General features: G+C 32.2%; 2 protein-coding genes and 2 long non-coding RNA genes across 14 annotated transcripts in view; 2 read left to right on the plus strand and 2 right to left on the minus strand.

Annotated features, from left to right (window-relative positions):
• On the minus strand, positions 1 to 10758 carry LOC121119832 (uncharacterized). Of its 11 annotated transcripts, XR_011780495.1 has the most exons (8): positions 10622 to 10758; positions 10381 to 10545; positions 9610 to 9685; positions 9441 to 9546; positions 9274 to 9394; positions 1289 to 2662; positions 952 to 1238; positions 1 to 889 (listed from the first exon to the last, which is right to left on the minus strand). It is a non-coding gene; the product is annotated as an uncharacterized lncRNA (long non-coding RNA). The 11 variants fall into 11 exon arrangements; XR_011780496.1 differs by lacking the exon at positions 9610 to 9685 and having other exon boundaries at positions 9470 to 9546; XR_011780493.1 differs by having other exon boundaries at positions 9274 to 9546; positions 9610 to 10545.
• LOC121120717 (uncharacterized) lies at positions 3172 to 4027 on the plus strand. Its single transcript, XM_040715574.2, has 3 exons — positions 3172 to 3313; positions 3376 to 3592; positions 3655 to 4027. The coding sequence occupies exons 1-3, from the start codon at positions 3300 to 3302 to the stop codon at positions 3982 to 3984; spliced, it is 561 nt and encodes a 186-aa protein (XP_040571508.1). The 5' UTR covers positions 3172 to 3299; the 3' UTR covers positions 3985 to 4027.
• Positions 5968 to 7421, minus strand: LOC139905603 (uncharacterized). Its single transcript, XR_011780500.1, has 2 exons — positions 6758 to 7421; positions 5968 to 6432 (listed from the first exon to the last, which is right to left on the minus strand). It is a non-coding gene; the product is annotated as an uncharacterized lncRNA (long non-coding RNA).
• Positions 10430 to 20193, plus strand: part of LOC121119831 (uncharacterized) — a 24759-nt gene continuing 14995 nt past the window's right edge. Inside the window, exon 1 of the mRNA XM_071889019.1 lies at positions 10430 to 11218. Coding sequence (XP_071745120.1) covers positions 11059 to 11218 — 160 coding nt within the window. The 5' untranslated portion in view covers positions 10430 to 11058. The remainder of the gene's footprint in view (positions 11219 to 20193) is intronic.

A 20193-nucleotide genomic window follows, 5' to 3' on the forward strand; every position in this document is an offset into this window, starting at 1 on the left:
TAGAGTATTTCAAAATATATTTGAAGTTCCAAGTTTAAAAAGAAGGCTTAAATCAAATATAATCTACATACTAAAAAATAAACCATCATACATTTAAGTTAAATATACAAAATTAAACAATTAGAATCATATAACTAATAATAACTAAATTATGAATACAGAATATTGAAATAATAGATTGATCCAAATAATATTTTCTTGTTCTAACATCGGAATTCAGTTAAATATGTCATAACTTTAGGTTGCAAAACACAAACCAGACGTGGAGTTTAATCAAAAATATCATCACCCTTTTTTCCTCATGTGCAAGTTGCATATACAATTGTGCACAGGATAGATATATCTCTACCGATGAGATCTTAATAATTATTAATAATAAAGTAAATGTCGAAATCATAAAATAATGTTAGATTTAAATCCATATCTTCTTCCCATCTTAGTACGAACAGCTTTTAGAATCCCACTTTCATTTATTTCATGTTTATCTAAAAAAAGAAAAGTTAATCCATGCAGTCAAATTTTAAACCTTAATTACTTATCTTCGATATAAAAATAAGACTCCTTTATAACTGATAAGACAATTCAGGTAACCATTCTTGACTAATGTAGTTTTCTAACATGACATCGTAAAGATTTAGAGCAAAAGCTAATTATGTAGTAATGTCCGGCGATATTACTCCTTATTAAGGGCATCAAAAAAGATTTCCCCCCCCCATTATTTATGGTTGTTAAACAACATACTATTATCATGAAGGATACACACAATTGCTAATTATAATGCTACGCCCAATACCACTACCACGTTGTTGTGACCATTTAAGCCGTTGTTTTTGCCTTTTTATGAGTTTTCTGAACACCATTTCTTGGAGCTTATGAACCATAGCTAATCCTTAAGTGACAAAAAAGTAATATTTATTGACTATGTAATATTGGAAAACCTAATGATCATACCCAAGTATTTAAGAGAAGAAACTAGTGTGAGACAAACTAGTTGCGAACCATCCAAAGCTACTACCCCAACTGTTGTGACCATTTAAGCAGTTGTTTTTGCCTTTTATGAGTTTTCTGAACACCATTTCTTGGAGCTTATGAACCATAGCTAAGCCTTAAGTGAAGAAACTAGTGCCAGACAAACTAGTTGCGAACCATCCAAAGCTACTACCTCCGTTGTTGTGACCATTTAATCAGTTGTTTTTGCCATTTAATGAGTTGTGTATCATAATTCTTGATATGTTTAGCTAAAATAGAATCATATTTATGGTTAGATTTACAAAAAATGAATACTTACTGTTAGATGTTACAAAATTCAGAGTTCCATTTCGAAATTAGTAAATATTTTATAATTTTTACTGATAACTTGATCGTAATTTGGTGTAGATGACTCAAGACATGCTGAAAATTATCCAAACTTCACAATTTACAATGGGGGTATTTCTATAAATGGCATCATTACCAAGATCATCCATTCATTTAATGATGGTTCCTCGGGAATGGACGTGTTTACCCGTGTATTTCTCCATAAATTTTTTGAACGTAGGATGATTAGCAATGGATAAGGGTATATTACATGTAAGAAGCATCCTTGTCAAATCAGAGTTCAAGTCTGACTTGATGTATTCATCATTAACTTGATTTTTTAGATGAATATCCATGCTCTTGATATGAGATGAGGATAATGAGTGGCGTGAAATTCTAGACAGAGGACTAAAGGCAATCCAGACAGAAGGCGACGTTATTTTAGGCATTTTATTCAGTTCTCTATCGACTATCAGCATCTAATATTATATTAATATTGAATAATATAGGTGGGAATGATAACGTTCTTGATAGAAGAAGATGTATATTATTTAATCAATGATGCCATAAGTATTTCTTCTTTTTTCCTCGCACGCTTTTCTATTCTTACCAAAATTATCAGCCTTAGTAATAATATAAGCCTTGCTCTCGTCTTCTCCTCGCGCTCTTTCACAAACCCCAACCCATTTTTTAAGAAAGAAAAACCAGGGCTTTTGATCTCTCTACTTTAAAAACACATGAAATGGTCAGATTTAAAGATTTATTCAAAAAACAAACACTGAGCCGTGGATATTATCATTGAGAATATATTACTTTATTCAATTTAGCCTCCGTTACACTCAATAAGGGCATCGATTCGGCTCAGGTTTTGAAATGCCTATAGGGCCTCGAAAATAAAATCTGATCTAAATTCTTGCATTACAGGACGATAGTGTCGATCAGGGACTTCTGTTGACCTTTGATTCAAGGTAGCTCTAGACAAACTAATCCATCATATTCAGATCAGGACAGCAAGGAGGACAAATATCCTTAGGCACCTAGTAGTAGTAGTGCTCTTGAAGGCAATTGATCTCCATCACTTGATCACCTCAACTCCACAATCCTCCTCCTCCTGGTGATTCCTCTCTTTTATGAGACCTCAGTTTTGCTAATATCCAAATAGTTGTTCTGCAAAATCATTGCAACAGCGCACCCTCGTTCTGTCTTTGAAAATGGTATAGGCTTGACGTATTCTGTTGGTGACCCCATGGCGGTCTTTTCTTCACAAAAACAAAACATCGCACAATTTCATCATATACGAGGGTGTGGTAACAATCCAGAAATCTGAAGCCCAGGATTTTGTTGTAGCACCCTGTATATTTATAAACTGTAATTATACGAATATTTGTCTTTTAGCAATATATACTTACTTAAGGCTATCCGTTAATTCGGACATTGTTTGAATTTGAATTAAAAATTTATGGGATAAAGTAAGTACTTTAGAAAAGATAGACATTGAAGTATTACATAAACTTAATAAATCAGTTGATAAAGACTCATTGATGACAAACCTGTTTTTATGCAGTTTGGAAAATCCTCATATGTAAAAGTAATAATCATTTGAAAATTCCCCGTCCATTACAATACATAAAAACCATATAAATCGTTATATTATCTTCAGTTGATTGAAAATTACCAAAGTATGAAGATTGTCTACCTTAGATTATTTGCAATTTATGTATTCGGTAGATTATATCCTTTTTTTACATAATAATGTAATTTTGATTCGAATAATCCCATTTTAGGCTCCTTATTCACACCGTCTAATGGTTGTGTCTACAATAATCCAATAAATGTCCCTGGAAATGATTTAAAATGTATAGAGATAGATGGTCAATGTATTTCAACATCTTCCACTTGCAATGGAAAATTTGTTTTAGTATCACTGTCCTGGAAGAGATGTTTGTTGTGTCAATATTCAAGCAAGTGAATGCGACCGGCATTTGATTGCTTCTGAGGGAAATATGTATCTTGATGGGTGAGCTGATCATATTAAATATATCTTTTCTGTAGAATTGGTTTTAATTTGTGTTTTTCCAGCTATATCCCTACGTCTGGATCAGGAGTTACTATCGCTAGTGGGGTTGACATTGGTCAGAGACTTCCACGAGAATACAATGGACTTGATCGGGATATATTTCTAAAGTTGGAACCTTATATGGCTACTGCTCCAGGAAGACCCAAAAATAAGGCAGAAGTTTGTCGTGATTCTAAGATCAATAAAAATAGATTGACTCTTTCTGTGTCTGAGGCCTCGGTAAGTGATGGTACTCCCAAAATAATGCTATCTATGTCATTCTTTTATTCATATTCATATAGCGATTGGATCAATTCTTTAAAGAGATTGCCTCCAATAAAAATTCTGAATATACTAAAAAACTAAATAGAGGAAAGTGTGTCGTTCGATCCTTGAATCATTATTGTGGAGACCTTTTAGTTAGAAGGAAGGAAAACAAATGTAATTTCTCCGGATGTGATAGTTTCATTCGGAATGCATTGATTGGAAAGAATGCTACAGACTCAACATTTGAATCCGCCTTGATTGCTCATCATGATTGTATCCAAACCGAAGGAATTTCATATAGTCACGTTGCCGAAAGATTCCGCAAAGAAATTTGTTATATAAATAGTTCACATTCATTTTGTTAAAATAATGCCTAAAATAGGTTTATTAAATAAAGTTTTAGTTTGATTTTGAAGCTAAATTGAAAATGAAATACGTATGTAGTTATTAGAGTTTAGGTAAGGAAATGCACAAAACTAATGTAACAGTGCCTAAATTATAACTGTAAATTGCACCGCAATTTTAACATCCCTATTCCATTTTTGGTTTAATTGAATCTAAAAAAAAAGATTGTCATAGGCATACGAACATAACTCACTCATAAGTAAATCTGTATGAATCTTTGATGTTTTTAATAATCAAAAACACTTGGACGATACATTTGTGTTGATGCATATTTGGATACATAGATATTAGGTGGAAAATTAATGCTTATACTGCAAGTACAAGCAGTTTCATCGACTACGCTTCATGTCATCAGAAAATATATTATACTTCAAAGAGTGCTTTATTTTCAATGAAAAAAATGAAATCACTTTCCATTCCAATCATATTCGCGAATCTTATTTATCGTGTCCAAGTCCCCAAATCTGCCTACATACATACATATATATATGTACACTCAAAAACATAAAAATTATATAAACATGATATCAATTCAATCTACAGTACATAAAGCAAGTCAATTCTTTTATGGCTTTATCAGGGGCGTCCGCAGAATTATATATGTATATATATAAATATTTATTTTTTGGAGTTGGTTTTTGATTTTTTTTTTTTTTTTGTTAAAAATCCAAAAAATAACATTTCTAGGAAAAATTTCAAGAACTAAATTTCAAATTATTAGAAGAAAATTAAATCTCTAATTTTAAAAGAAGATTAAATTTTTAGAAAAAAAACTTTCAAATATGAAATTTTTTCTGCAAAAAATTTCAAAAATCTACAGTTATTCACAAAAAAATTAATTTTTTTGGAATAAAAATTTTTTTTTTTCAAAAATTCGCACTTAATTATAAAAAAATTTCAAATATAATATTTTTTAGGAAGTAAAAATTCAAAAATCTACAACTGTTTACAAGAAAATAAATAATTTTTCCACAAAATTTGAAAAATAAAATTTTTTCATAAAAAATTAAATTTTTAAGAAAAATTTTCATTTTTCTTAGCTATTGACAGAAAATTAAAATTTTTGAAAAATTAAATTAAATTTTTGAAAAAAATTCAATATGAAATTTTCTAGTAAAAAGTGGAAAAAAAAATAATATATGGGGGAGGCTACAGTCCCTCCAGTACACCCCCTACTGACGCCCATGTTTATAATATGCTCAAGGTTCCTCTATTGCGCCTAATATTATACCTTTTCAGAATTAAGGAGCTACATCTGGGCACCAGATAGTATATTATGCTTGGCTAAGGTATTTTAAGGTTACTACTGAATAAATAGGTCTTGAGCATTGTTTGCTTACATTAGTTTGTAAATAAGGCAACAGAGGGGAGCGTCGTAATGCGACAAAATAATACAATCCCTGAATGGTATTCATAGATGTACTCTATTGCGCCTAATATTATACCTTTTCAGAATTAAGGAGCTACATCTGGGCACCAGATAGTATATTATGCTTGGCTAAGGTATTTTAAGGTTACTACAATTTTCCTAGATTTCCTATATCAACAAACAATAAGTTTAATTTTTGACATGTGAAAATTTGATTAATAATTATTTAAAGATTGATATTTTGGAAATTAACACTGTCTCTCTCAATCTAAGCTTCAAAAATGGTCGATTACATTTCTAATCAAATATTTGAAGAGCTTTTGAAATCTTCATCATCACTTTTCTGATGCTCTTCATCTTTCGAAATTAATAAATCATTTGTATAGTGTGGAAATCAAGAATCTTTGCAAATATTATACTATTCAAAAATGTAATCGAATATACTTTGATCAATTAATTTATAATTAATCATTGCAATTCTAACTTAATTAAAAAAATATTACGTAAATCTATAAATATACAAAAAAAAATAAAAGGATCATCTGAATATCATCATATATTGGGGAAAAAGTAATTTCGTATTTATCGCTTTATTTCAATGCTTTATAAAAAGTGATACAGTCATCCAATTGAAGCCAAGTATACCTCATTCTGTTTAATAACTTGTTGCCAACGAGCTTCCAACTTCATAATGTCCTTTTCGTAAAAGCCCTTGTCCCTATTGCCAAAAAACTGGGACAAAAATTTTTTTAAAGCCTTTATCGAGGCCAAATTTGTACCTCCAACCGCATTGACCATAGTCAGGAACATGTGATAGTCACTTGGTGCCAGGTCCGGAATGCAGGGTGGATGCTTAAGAACTTCCTAACGGAGCTCGCAGAGCTTCTGGCGCGTCATCAAAGATGTGTGCAGCTGAGTGTTGTCTTGATGATGTCTCCTATTCCCCAAAACTGGACGTTTTTGTTCAATCACCAGCTTCAAACGGTCAAGTTGTTCCCAGTAGACGGCAGAATTGAGTGCGAAAAAAATGCTTGAACCACTGTTGTGCAACAAAAACCGAAAGAATATTAGCACCGGATACATTATAAATTTTCTATGTCGTTTTCGACGCAGTTTTTGCTTTCAGGGAATAAAAATGTAAAATATGGCGAATTTCTTCCTCTGAGACTACCATACTCGACACATTACAATTCACGGCACAACTGGCCAACAGCAATACTGTCCAAAAAGCGTTCTTAAATCTTTACAACACTACTCATCGTATGATCCGATGGGACCAATAATGAAGAAGAAATATTTATTTAAAAAAAGGCGGGAAATACGAAATAACTTTTTCTTCAGCCTATTATTTATAAAATACTCACATTCTATGAAGGTAAAAATTAACGACAAGTTGATGCAAAGTATGAATTTTAAGCCAATCGGCAACAAAAGGGAAAAAACAAGTCCTTCTTCTTCTGAGTGTCTGCTCGTTCCCTTGAGTTCTTTAACCCTTATCAAAGCCATGGCTGCGGAGTCGTTACAAACAATGTCCAACTCTGACTCCAGTATTTTGAATGCCACCGACTCTAAAACACAATCCATATTTATCCACAGACACCCCTCATAATGCAGGCTTACTGGATCAAACTGACAATCAAACTCTTTTTGTCCCCTCCATATAATTCAGAATTAATGGGCCTCTCTTTTGTGGTTTAGTATATCGATACTTGAGTGGTACTCATCCACTGACGCAATTAAAACGATGCTATACTAAATTGATATTCGAACCAGTTCTTGCTTCATCATTAGGCCATAAAGAATTGTCCAGCAAATGACGTAACCTCCATAAAATTGTTATATATAATACAACATGATAGAATAAATGTATTTTATAACTTCATCAAGTTTCTAAACTAAGCCTCCTCGGAAACAAAAATCATAATAAAGCCTTTACTGTATGTGAATTGTCCTTAAGGACATTTTAGATTTGTATTCTATTTTTAGTAGAAAAAATGTACAAGATACCTATATTTGGAAAAGAAAATATTAAAAGACATTTTTGGTTAATCAAATTTTTTTCACAAAAACATTTGTCTTATGCATAAAGTATTACAAATTTTACCCCTGACATATCTCCTGGTTTCCTGGGAATATGTCATAGTTGTAAAGTTCTGAGCCTTTTTCGCTAGATCACATTTGTAATCAATAAATTTAATTCCAAAAATGAAGCCCCTCCCCCCCACCCCCAAAAAATATATATATTAGTGTTGAGACTTTTTCCAGCACTGAATATATTTTTATGTTGGGTCTTAAGAGATTTATTCTTGACCGATTTTGATTCGGTTTAACTTTATGGACCGATTTTTTCTGTCTCAGATACTATGAGTTACCATTTTTTTTTTTTTTTCTAGATCAACTGTCATTCATTTTGTACTAAAAAAATCTCTAAAGTCCACAATAAGTTCTAGAACAAATACTGTATAGATATAAGAGACGGGGGGATCAAAATTAATCAGAACTATCTCTGTTTAAACTTCGTATAATGTCATTGTACTTGAAAAAACATATGATATCATGTTATAAACAATTTATCTGTAAAATCGGTCTAGACCTATTTTTTGGGCACCGAACTAGACCGAATTTTTATATGAGACCAGTCCAGACCGAGTTTTTTGTTGGACTGTTCTAATTCGTCCCAACAAAAAAATTAACAGTCTCAGACCGGTCTAGGATTTCCAGATCGAAACCCAACATTAATATATATTTATATATATTTTTTGCAAACGCCCCTGATTAACCAATTGAATTACATTAACACACTTTATTCTTATAAGTTAATGAGTTGGTAAAGATTAATTGATTATATGTTATCACTGATCGCTATCTATGGTGGCGTTATGTATCAAATTTGTTTGGGACGTCTTTTTACTGCGATTTTGACGCACTCTTAATGTTTAAGATGGGACTGGAGTGGACGTTAAATTTTTAGAGCCCATTTTATTACCATATAAAACAAAGTGACAAAACGCGCCTATTTAATTGAGGATATTTACTTGGATACACGAAAAACTCCTCCCCTTCTCACTTCTGAAATACCCCTAATAGTGGGATAAATTTTTGACAGACGGTAAGGTTTAAGCAGTGATGGGCAAGTTAACTTATATTTTTTACTAGTTAAGTTAAAGTTAATTATCAATTATATTTCAACAACAAGTTGAGTTAAAGTTAAATTCGATTTTTATAAAAATTAAGTAGTTAAGTTCAAATTAATTTTGAATTAATGTTTATTTTTATTAGTTACGGTAAATTTAATTAACTTTAGAGTAATTTAAGTTAAATTAACTTAACAAACCTTGGTTAATGTTCATTTTGATGCTAAAAAATAACTATTTATCAAAACTACATACTACAAATTATTCTGTCGGTCTGTCTGGGTGGGATTTTTTCCACTTCTATGTGAACGATCAAGGAAAAAATTCAGATTCAAACTCCAAACAACTTCTGTTTTGAAACAAAAAAACAATGTAACGGAAGATTGCTTCCTATGATAACTTCCTGAGGAGGCTAATATGGAATTAAACACGTTCATGTCTACGGATTTTCACTTAAACTTAAACGTAATCAAGTTAAGTTAAAGTTAAGCTGATAAAGCTTAAAAAATTTACAAGTTTAGTTAAAAGTTAATTTCCATAAATAAAAAACTAACTATTTAATTTATAGTTAAAATAACGCTGCTTAAATAATCTACTAGTTGAGTTAAAAGTTAATTAACTTGCCCAATTCTGGGTTTAATCCCTATTTTTCTTTATATTTTTTGTTATAAAACTTGGTTGTTTAAGAACCTTAAATGACCAACATCAACAACCATGCCGACGTAACATGAAAACGCTCAAATTACCTTAGTTTAAATTCATTCATGGATTACGTAATATTTGAATTAAAAATAAGTCGCGTTTTTATTTTACAGTCCAATTGATATGTACCAATGTAGAATATTCATAGCTATTATGGATTTCTACCTATAATAAAAATGAAAATAATGGAATTCATTTAATCTAATTATACCCTAAAGATGTCTATGATGAAAATTGTACTTTCGTGTTTTGTTTTGTTTTCATACCATTTGAGTCAATCTTTCCTCCAAAGCCTTCATAATGAAGGACTCTCCACCCTACGTAATTACCATAAATGAAAAAAATAATATATGCGTCGTCGTCAATATAATAATATTTACTAGTGTTGGATGACTTGAGCTCGGAAAAAAAACCCGACTTTATTAAAGTCGATAGTTCCTGTTGAGAATCCCTGCGCTAATAGAAGATAGAGAATAACCCTAAGGATTTGTTGCAGAGTATTAATTATATGTCAAAGTAATTTTTGCCTATGTCATTGTTTCGTCACACCTGCGTATAGCTGATTTAATTAAACCTCCCAAACATTCTTCAAATTGTCAGGGTTACCATCATTTTGATATTGATTTTTTTAGCCCAAAATGCTACTGACAAGCATTACCGTTAATAAGTATATATGGCAACCTAAATTAATTTAATTTAGGTTTTGTTTTGTTTTGACGTTATAAATGCAAATTTTTGAAATGAACAATAATTGACTGTCTTAATATTGAGGAAGTAAAATTCACTCAATTATTGTACTTTGATCAATTCAAAGAAATAATATTTTTTCCTACAATTGATGCCTTGCTCAAAAACACAAACTGGGGTAAATACTCAATGACTTAAACTCGATAGTTATTACATGAATCCAACACTAGTATTAACTAAACATTGATGGAGGTAAAAATAAAAGAAACGAAGCCTCAAATATTTACTAGGGAGATGACTCAACACCATAACTATGAGTACAAATTCTTTTGTCCTTTAGAATATAATATACAATGAGGACAGAGTATATAAAAATTTGCGAATACATGCGCACCAAACGACGCTTACCAACACAAAAGAGTGCGCGTTTCTAAGATGTACGAAGAATTAATAATTATTATTACTTGATACGTATTGCTCAAAACCACGAAAATCAAATTATATTGGTTCAAATCGTCGTAGGAGGGCATTAAATCTCTTCCTTGTTCGTCAAATATAGATCACATTTCATCATTTACAGTCCATCATATTCAGCTTCTTCACAGTTTGCAAAGTATTGCAAAAAAAAGCTAGAAGAGAGGAAGAAGAATCTTCGTCATAATCCAAGTTTAGTAATTATATGATATTCATAACATATTCACCAACATTTTTTATATTGACTATTGTACTCGTATCATACTCAGTGTTGGAGTGAGTACTTATTGTTAAAGAAACGCGAGCCTGAATTACACTGATAGAAACAGAAAAACACTTTTCGTTTTAATACTACAACAGACGGAGGCATCTCATCTTCTCTCCTTCTCTACAGCTTCTCTTTCTATTAATTCAGCCGTAGTAGTTGAAGAAGCGATTATCAAAACGTTCTCCTTCCCGTGCTCTCATCGACGATCTCGAGAACACTGAGCACATTCTATTAAAAGAAATAATTTAACTTAAGTATTTCTTGTATTTTCCATTTACTGTAGATTATTCCGACTGTGGACATGTGGTGTGACTTGTTATAATATATTGTAATTGTTGTTTAATCTATTGTACTGTGTTAACTTACTAACACTTTATTCGTGAGTGCTCTTATCATAATCATGGATGCCAATGAATCTCCACGCTTGTTTGGGTCCTCCTCAACGCCATTCAGTCCCCGGGGTAAACAAGAAGAAAATGGCAAGGAGGAGATTGTAGTAGAGACCTGGGACTTTATGAGAGATGAGCTTGAAGACTTTGAGAAGGCCCTGCAATCCTTTGGTGAATCCTAAACTCATATTATTATATTTTATAAATACTCGCACAAAATTGTTCAAATACTTATTTTATTTATTATTTCTTCGTTAAAGGGATGTGAAATTATGAAATATCACGGCTCTTCCTGTGAGCTAGCTGATGTATTTTATTTATCAATCACATTCGTTAAAATCCTACCTCAAGAATAAAATATTAATAATCACATTTTTTGCCTTCTCATTTAATCCATTAAGTTCTGCTTTATAAATGTTAAATAATTATGATATTCCTACTGTTGATGATGACAAAATACATACTTTAAGAGTGACTCTTGAAGGATGTTTATGATAGATTAATTGCTTAATTGTCATCAATTAATCAAAATATATTATATTTATTCGTTCATTTGTGCCTAGTCCATTAACACAAGGGGCTCTGCTCTAAGTTCTCCACCCTTTTTCATTAATTATAATAATATATTGGGAATTTGTTGTAATTAATTAAATGAGTTCTGTCCTAGATAATATCTATTTATGTGTTATTTTGGTGCAATATTTGATTATACTTTTTATAGACATACATGGAGTGGAGTAAATGAAGGACTGTATCCTTCCTTATTCAAATATTTTTTATGAAGGATTTTTTTTTATTATTGATTAATTTATTGGAGTACCTAATTGGCTACTGTGGATTTAACGATCACACAGTTTTCTTTCGTAGATTTGTTTTATAACAATAATAGAACTATAATCTAAAACAGGACTACTCCACTATTATGACTAAGCAAAGGTCCAGATGGACAAATGTTCCAATACTAGGGCCCCGTTAGAATTTTTTAAACTGGCGGAGAGTTCATTCTTATTGTACATAAAAGTTCCTAAATCCAGGAGGGGATTTTGGTGGTTAAATATAAGATAAATTTATTTAGAAATAGAGTATTGCTCGAAATTGATATAAATGCATTATTGATATGATGATTTACTTTTAGTCCGCTAGACTTGCGGGTTGGGCTTTGCAGTGTTTTCAGCCTGCAATACCCACAAAAAAAAAGGTTTACATGTTTTTTTACATGTAAAATGTGTCACATTTCTAACTAAACAAGCTTCCCCGTTCTTGGGCTCTTAAGTAGTTATACAACTTAATGTTGAGTTCGTCCATATTTAGAACTGAAGTCTATTTCAGTTCAGTTTTTGCCTAGTCTAGTTCAGCGCTAAAATCTTTTTAAGTTCAGTCCTTCACGACGATGTCTCTTAACTTTATTGCTACTTTGTTTAATCAGCTTTAGTACTGATAGTCCTAAGGACCGCTCCTAAGTCTGGACTGAATAAACAAGGAACGGCATTACACTATACATAATAGTCTAGAAACTTACACAAATCCACCCTTTATCAATCGTCTATACACCATATTGAATTTGGTTCACATTTTTCTCAAATATAGTCAAGGTAATCTTGAATTTAATGAGTGGAGTTTTTTTTTAAACGAACAACATAGAACGTAACAGTTGTGCATAGGCGTAAAAGGATGATAATTTTTAAGGGGGGTGGGGCATTTATTTCATGTTTCAATTCAACGTATGTATAGAGCACATCCAGAAAGACATGACGACATAAATTGCATCATAATTGAAGAAGAGACCACCATCCTTGGGGACTCAAAGTTGATAATTGTACTAATAAAAAGGATCAACTTCCAATAAACCTGGATTAGATTTCATTAAGTGGGGTTATCAATAAATAAAAAGAAATAATACTTCCATTGAATACTACTTGATGCAAATGACAAACAATCATTTTGAATTGAATCAAAGTAATATGAACAAAAAGTGGCTAGATTTTGGTACCATTTTTGTTGATGGATTAGAAAGGAGAGATGTTGGCTAATTAGAGAGAGGAATCTCATTCCTTCTATGCTAATAGTTATCTACAATAAGGAATAAGATTGTACAACGATCCTATTTTTTATACCATTTTAGAGTGAAATAAATAATAAAATCAGGCAAAAGCGGTATAAAATTTTGAAGGCCAGAAAGGTATGTCCTTATACATTTTGACATCCAATAGTTCAGGATTTGTCTTACTATTAATGAAAAAAAGGATTTTCATCCTTATAAAACTGGATTACTTAGGCCCCAAAATGGCAGATATCAACATAATGACGTCACTCTTTAGGTCCAAACAGGACCGGCTCTATTCAAATGTATATTCAAAGTGACGAAAGGAAGACCTCGTAATAATGAACAGTTGTAAAAATATAGTTGGCACACGATCCTTTTTTTGTCAACTAGAGACATTGAGGGTGCCATGAATGACTATAACAAACTCTACAACCTCTGTGAGTTCACCCTTTTAATTGAATTAACAAGGTGAATTACTCAAAGGAAATACAAAATTTGCATACTTCATGAGAGAAAATGATTTGAATTATATCATCTGTGGTACAATAAAAAGTGATATATTTATCAATTCCTCAGTCAAGATGGCGAACGTTTCTAGTTATCGACTATATTGCCCTATACTTTGTACTCGCCCGGATCTACAAACTTTTATTTTATTAGAAATCATTAAAATGTATCTATTTGGAGTCTGAGATCTAACTACAATACCGAGTGGTCAATTAAAATCTGAACACTTTGAGTGTTAACTTCAAAAGATATAATTTATTCATTGACACTAGAATTTCAACAAAATTAATACTATGAATAGATGTGAATCTGAGATCTCTTAATCATTAATGTAGCCGCCTTTAGTGGTAATGATGGCTTCCATGCTACGGTGCATTGTCTGGCTCTCACTGTGGAGGTAGTCCTCTATCATGGTGTTCAGTGCTAGCTAACAGTGGCTTTGAAGGCCTCGGTATTTGGATGACTGACATTGCATGCCTTCCTCCTCGGCTACACCTTTTGGGTAGAGGGACTTGTCATCAGGGCTCTAGAGGGGCTAAAAGTGTCAAAAAAGATTTTTGCAAAGAAGGAGATGGGTGTCTTTCTGGTGGCAAAAGTGGCCTCTCCACCCTCACAACGCTATTTCCACCCACTTTTTTGACTACTCCCTGTACAGTATGGTGAAACACCAGATATCTCTTGCATGGGCCCTCATGGACTTGAAGGGATTGGGTTGTTTTGTTGAACTCCTCCGGGTCCATTTTGGCCCTTTCGATAGAGCCCTTCTTTTCTCCAACGTTTCTAATATTTAAGTTCCTACTCAAAAATAATCTGTGGATTCATTTGAAATCGTTGCATGAGCCTTTAAATAAAAGTAAAAACAGGATAGTTTTAAAGGCCTCTCGTTTGATGATGTTTCATGTTAGTTTGTATTTGTTACGCATATCTTTTTTTCTAATCGCATTAACATTTTCCGACAGAGGCCCTCATGCATATTTGTACATAGGTATATATGTATTTAAGCATCCTATTAATTTTTTGATCCTTCATATATATGTCGGACTCGCCAATTGTAAATTAATATCTAATTTCTAAGCTATTATTATATAATAATGATGAAGAGCATTTTGAGGAGTAGTTTTATTATGTAGCTCCTTATCTCGAATTTTGTTCTAATCAAACTAGATGAGAGGTTTGTTTCTTTCTCAATTATAATAGAAGAAACTTAATATCCTACATTAAGTGTGTGAAAACACTCTTAATGTAGGGGGAATGTGTCCCCATATAATGTTTCTATGAAGCAATATACCGAGTGGTCCATTGAAATCTAAATACTTTGAATTTTAAACTTCAACAAGATATAATTTATTAATTAACAATAGAATTTCAACAAAATTAATACTATAAATAGATCTGTGTCTGATCTCTCTTAATCATTAATGTAGCCGCCCTTAGCGGCAATGATAGCTTCCATGCTACAAGTGCATTGTCTGGCTCTCACTGTGGATGTAGTCCTCTGTGATGGGGTCTCAGTGCTAACTAACGTTGGCTTTGAAGGCCTCGGTGTTTAGATGACTGACACTGCAGGCCTTCCCTTCGATATTCACCTAAAAGTTGTAGTCGAGGGGGTTGGCACGAGGATTTTATGGGGACCAAAAGTGTCAAAAAATAGTTCAAAAGAGTTTTGCCACGGAGAGATGGTTTTTTTTTGGGTACATCCCAATATTTTGTAGGCTCATTGGGGTAAGTTAATGGATTTGTATTCAAAAGTATGTTTCTTGTGTTGGATATTAAAAATGTTAACATAAGTTTGGAAGCTTTATTTTACTGGTAAAACTTGTTTTATATATATATATATATTACTTTAATTGGTCAAATGGAGTTGCACTGTTTAAGTATTAGAAAACATTGGATGTAGTTTTACAATTTCTCCATCTAATCTAAGAATGGTGTTTGGAGTCCATATACAATAATGTATTTTCCCTTCTCTAGGACCGACTCTAAATCGAACCTACACATATTGAGTTCAAGAGAATAATTTATCCTGAGGGAGTTGTCCATTAAGCTACGTCGCCCTTTAATCTTAATTTCAAATAAGGTTTATCAATTTATAATTTTGATGATAAACTTTTGATACTTAATGTCGTACCATTCAAGACACCTTCAAAGGATAAATCAAATTAGTTTGTTAATAGAAGTTCACGACAGGGCTTTTACTAGAGTTATTTATTTTTGGGCTGTGGGTTTTTGATATTGTGTTTCTTGTCAATTTTGACATTCTGTTTTATTTAATGATATTTTTATTTAGACAAGACAATACAAGAATTAATGATATTTTAGACAAATTTGACAATAACATTTTAGTCAGGGAAGTGTAACAGCCCCTTTGCCGGATTAACGCAAATTTTATTTGTAAAAGGATACAATCTATGCAATTTAGATTCAATTTTGTCAAACAAATAATGATTCTAGCTTGCTTTTGTGTTAACAAACCATTTAAATAACTATACAAAGGGTCATTTATTCAATGGAGTCCTTTAAAAAATGCAACTTTGTTCTGAAATGCTTGCCCACAACATGTCAGGATCCCCTCATAACGTTTTTGTCAAATATTTAGTACATTTCGTTCCGCTAGAGACAAAGTAATTGTCTTTTCACATTTGTTTACGTTGATAAGCACTTAGGGTTCATAGAATGAAATGTAAATGACAGCTATCATTCACAAAGAAATAAATAAAATATGATCGTCATAATAACTCAGGACACGCGGAGAATTACTATACACATTCAGTCAGTACATAGGAAACAAGGATTGTTTGTTTACTTAAATGACGGATGTATGTATAAGGGTTTGTTTCACTCATGAGTGAGCTAATTTGTTATTAGAATATTTATCAACTCCACATGAGTTATCAGGAAGAAAAACAATCATATCTGAATTTGACTTTAACCCCCAGTCATTCTTATCAGAGTTGCTAAAAAAATCCCTCTAAGTCATTTCAGATAGTCTTGAACCTATATTTATCATCTAGAATAAATACATTTTGTTGACAGCTCTCGCTTTTTCACGCTAATTTTGTCTTAATTAGTGTACTGAATGGTTTAATTCAAATGAGCTCTTGTGAAGGTCCTATGAATAGTGTAGTATCGGTCTTTATGTGTAACCGCGGTCCAATCCAGTGCGATCCTATCCCGTTAGTCCTTAAATATGGTAAAATCGATCATCTGTGACGTCATTTAAGTAGCGTTTCCTTTTTTCTGTTATATAATAAAATAAATCATATAACTAACAAAAAAAATAATATGCTCGCATTATACCGAAAATTGGACTATTTCATGAAAGATACCGAGTGGTCCATTAAAATCTGAGCACCTTGAATTTTAAACTTCAACAAGATATAATTTAATAATGCCGATAGAAATTTGACAAAATTAATACTATAAATAGATGTGTGTCGGAGTTCCCTTAATCATTAATGAATCCGCCTTTAACGGGATTGATGGCTTCCAGGCGATGGCGGAAGGTATGTCACCCGTTGCAGATGTAGTACTCTGTCATAGTGTCCCAGTGCTGGCTTACAGTGGCTTTGAGGGCCTGCAAAAGGTGTAGTCGAGGGTTGTAGAGGGGGGAGGGGATAAGAGGATTAAAAAAGAGTTCAAAAACTCATTCAAAAGAGCCTGAGGAGATTGGTTTCGTTCATTGCTCGTGTAAAATGATGCAATCTACAACAATTTCGTAATGGCAGGGACGCAAACCTACTTAGACCTCATAAGGTAGAGTAATCAGTAAGGTACATGCAATAATATATTCTAGCAGGAAACCAATTCCAATAAATTTGGAATGTGTCCTCGTTAGAGATTTGTCTGCCTTGGCAATTTTCGTTAACACGTACATTTAAATCCCGTTAAGATATTTGAATTTATAATTAACTAACAGATGTTACTGGACAGAAAAATCGAATTAAAGCAATGTCCGATATCTTTAGTGATTATATTTTTATAAATCAAATGTTGTTGTTTTTTGCTTTTAATGATTTTTATTTTACTTATGTGACTATTATGAATAAACATCTCCCTATTAGATTTTCTAAATTTAATCAACTCAATAATTGCTGAGATATGTTCACTATGTAAAAAGGGTTAATTCTAATTCAACCAACCAACGTTCAAAACACTGATTAGGGGGGAAATGCAGAAGTATCGATAGCTGACAACAAAATACAGCCTTTATTTTGGTGTCAACAAGGTAACTTTGTGAGCTAAGACCGTCCCCAGATATGTTTAAAATAAAAATAAACGAAAATTAAGTTTATAATCCTGACAATTTGAAGAATGCTCGGGAAGAGAGAAGCTTAGCTGTTATTACATTTTATTAGATCAACTGCAAGGAACTGTGAGAAAAAGGTAATAAAAATAAATTAGCATTTTGAGTAAAACGACTTATTTTATGGATGAAACTTGAGAGAATGCTCATCTCAAAATTCCTACCCTCCAATTGTTTAAATTTAAAATTTTTTTCAAACACACATAAATGAAGGAAAATTTAGTATTCTGCCATAATTTTATTTCCAACCATATCCCCCCTTAAGTTTTATACATTTTTTTAGTGAGTTCGGGCAACCAAGCAATTAAATTATCTAAAGTCTTATCTAAAATTTGCTTGGTCGCAAATTTTAGATTTTTGTAAAGAGTCTCTTCATTGGTTGCAGGCGGTAAGTTATTGATCTTATTTTTGACAAAGGCTCATAGATTTTCTATTGGAGACAATTCCAGACTGTTTCTAAGCCGTGTACACTTTGTCCGAGTTAGCCTGAAGCCATACTTGAGCCACGTGAGAGCTATGAGCAGAAGCTCGGTCTTGCTGGAAAATGTATCTTGAGATGTCTGGTAACATTTCCCATATCAAATCAAATCCGTTTTCTCGGATCCTTTGCATCACAGTGGCGAAACATTTATTGAGTAAGGTTTCAACATAGTATGAAGACGTCAAAGTTTGTCCTGAATGTATAAAATGAAGCTCACAAAGAGCTCAGTAGCTCATAAGACCCCAGACTTCAATTTTCAAGCGAAACTTTACTTTCGGAGTCAACACAACATCTTCCTTCTTGCGAGCCCAAACGTGATCAGTTTGCCGATTAGTATGGTGAAACAGTTCGAAGGCAGAGAAAGGAACTCTTACCCTGTCATTTATTGATCAATTTTTTCTCTCACCACAAAAAAGAAGTCAGTTTTTCTTCTGAATCTCCGTGAGTTTCGGTTACATTTGAGGCATGTACGGTAAGACCTTCAGCGATTCCTCCATGTGTTTGCGAATAGTCTCATGTGACACTGGACGACCATTTGATCTCAATCTGGGTGCTAATTTCCTTAAGGATTGGCTTTTTTTCGTAAGTCTTTTGGCGATGGTTATTTTTGCAACTCTCGAAAGTTTTTTCTTCCTTCCACATCCACCGTTGTTGCTTAAGGAGTGCTTCTTCACCATTCTGCGACATCATATTTTTAATAATCATGTGTAAATTTTAATTTAGAAAATAAATGCATAAAGGTTGCTTCATTACTTTAAATTAGGGTCGATACAGATTTTTATGAGTCTCTAGGCCCACGTGCTCTTTTTTATTTTATTTCTTCCCCTTTTCATTTTTGAAATTCCTTTTAGAGAAGCGGCAAATTAAAAAAGAGGACATCAATTTATTGACATAGTGTACACCTCATACAATAATATATACAAACTAATATTTGATTATTATAAACTAGCTCAATAAGAAATCAACATATACGTATAATGTTTGGGTGGGACATTCAACAGTATGGTGTGGCAAGAATATTATTACTCCCTTCACCTTCTTTTTACCTACATGTAAAGGGATGAAGAAAAAGAGAAAAGCATAAAGTTTTTCTTTTCTTCCGTTGACAGGAGCAACATTCTCACATTTAACACATATCTCAATTAATTACATTTTATTATGAAAATATTGACATATTTGTATTTTTAACCTCGTAACAAATTTTAGAACCTATTTTTAATTAATATTATTATTGGTGAAATTATATTTTTAAGAATAGAATTAAATGTGTGAGCCTTAAATGTTTTATGATAAATTTGATGCCAATACTAATGTCTTTTTATATAAAAAAGATGCCTTTTTCATCATTGAATTGGTCATTCATTTCATAATCGGAATACAAATTAGATCTAAGATCAATAATTTCCCTTATGATCTTCAAGGATTTAATTATTGACACCAGGATTTATATCTGTAATTCATAATGTTAAATTAATGAAAACAATGTCAATAGACCTATGTGTACAAGACATCATCATAGATTATTCCTATAGCTATTCACAAAAATATTAATTTTTAAAAGAAAAAAAATGAAATTAGATTTCATATATTAAATTTTTTGGAAAAAAGTTCAAATAGGTATTATATTTTTTGCTCTTCTGCACAATTTACCCAAATGACCTGTTTTTTAAGAAAATATCTCCTTCAAAATTTCCCCTTTTTTCGTAAAAAAAAGTAAAAACCAAAAATTCCTTAATTTGGGGTACTGCAGCCCCTCCAGCCCACCCCGTGTGGGCACCCCTGATGACAATAGCTTTGTAAAATAAAAAATC

The sequence above is a fragment of the Lepeophtheirus salmonis genome, chromosome 6, assembly GCF_016086655.4.
Source record: "Lepeophtheirus salmonis chromosome 6, UVic_Lsal_1.4, whole genome shotgun sequence".
Classification (NCBI taxonomy): domain Eukaryota; kingdom Metazoa; phylum Arthropoda; class Copepoda; order Siphonostomatoida; family Caligidae; genus Lepeophtheirus; species Lepeophtheirus salmonis.

What these genes read in the sequence shown, in the direction of transcription:
- LOC121120717 (XM_040715574.2), top strand. An exon ending in TTTCTGTGTCTGAGGCCTCG is followed by an intron (nt 3,593 to 3,654) that starts GTAAGTGATGGT and finishes ATATTCATATAG; the next exon opens with CGATTGGATCAATTCTTTAA.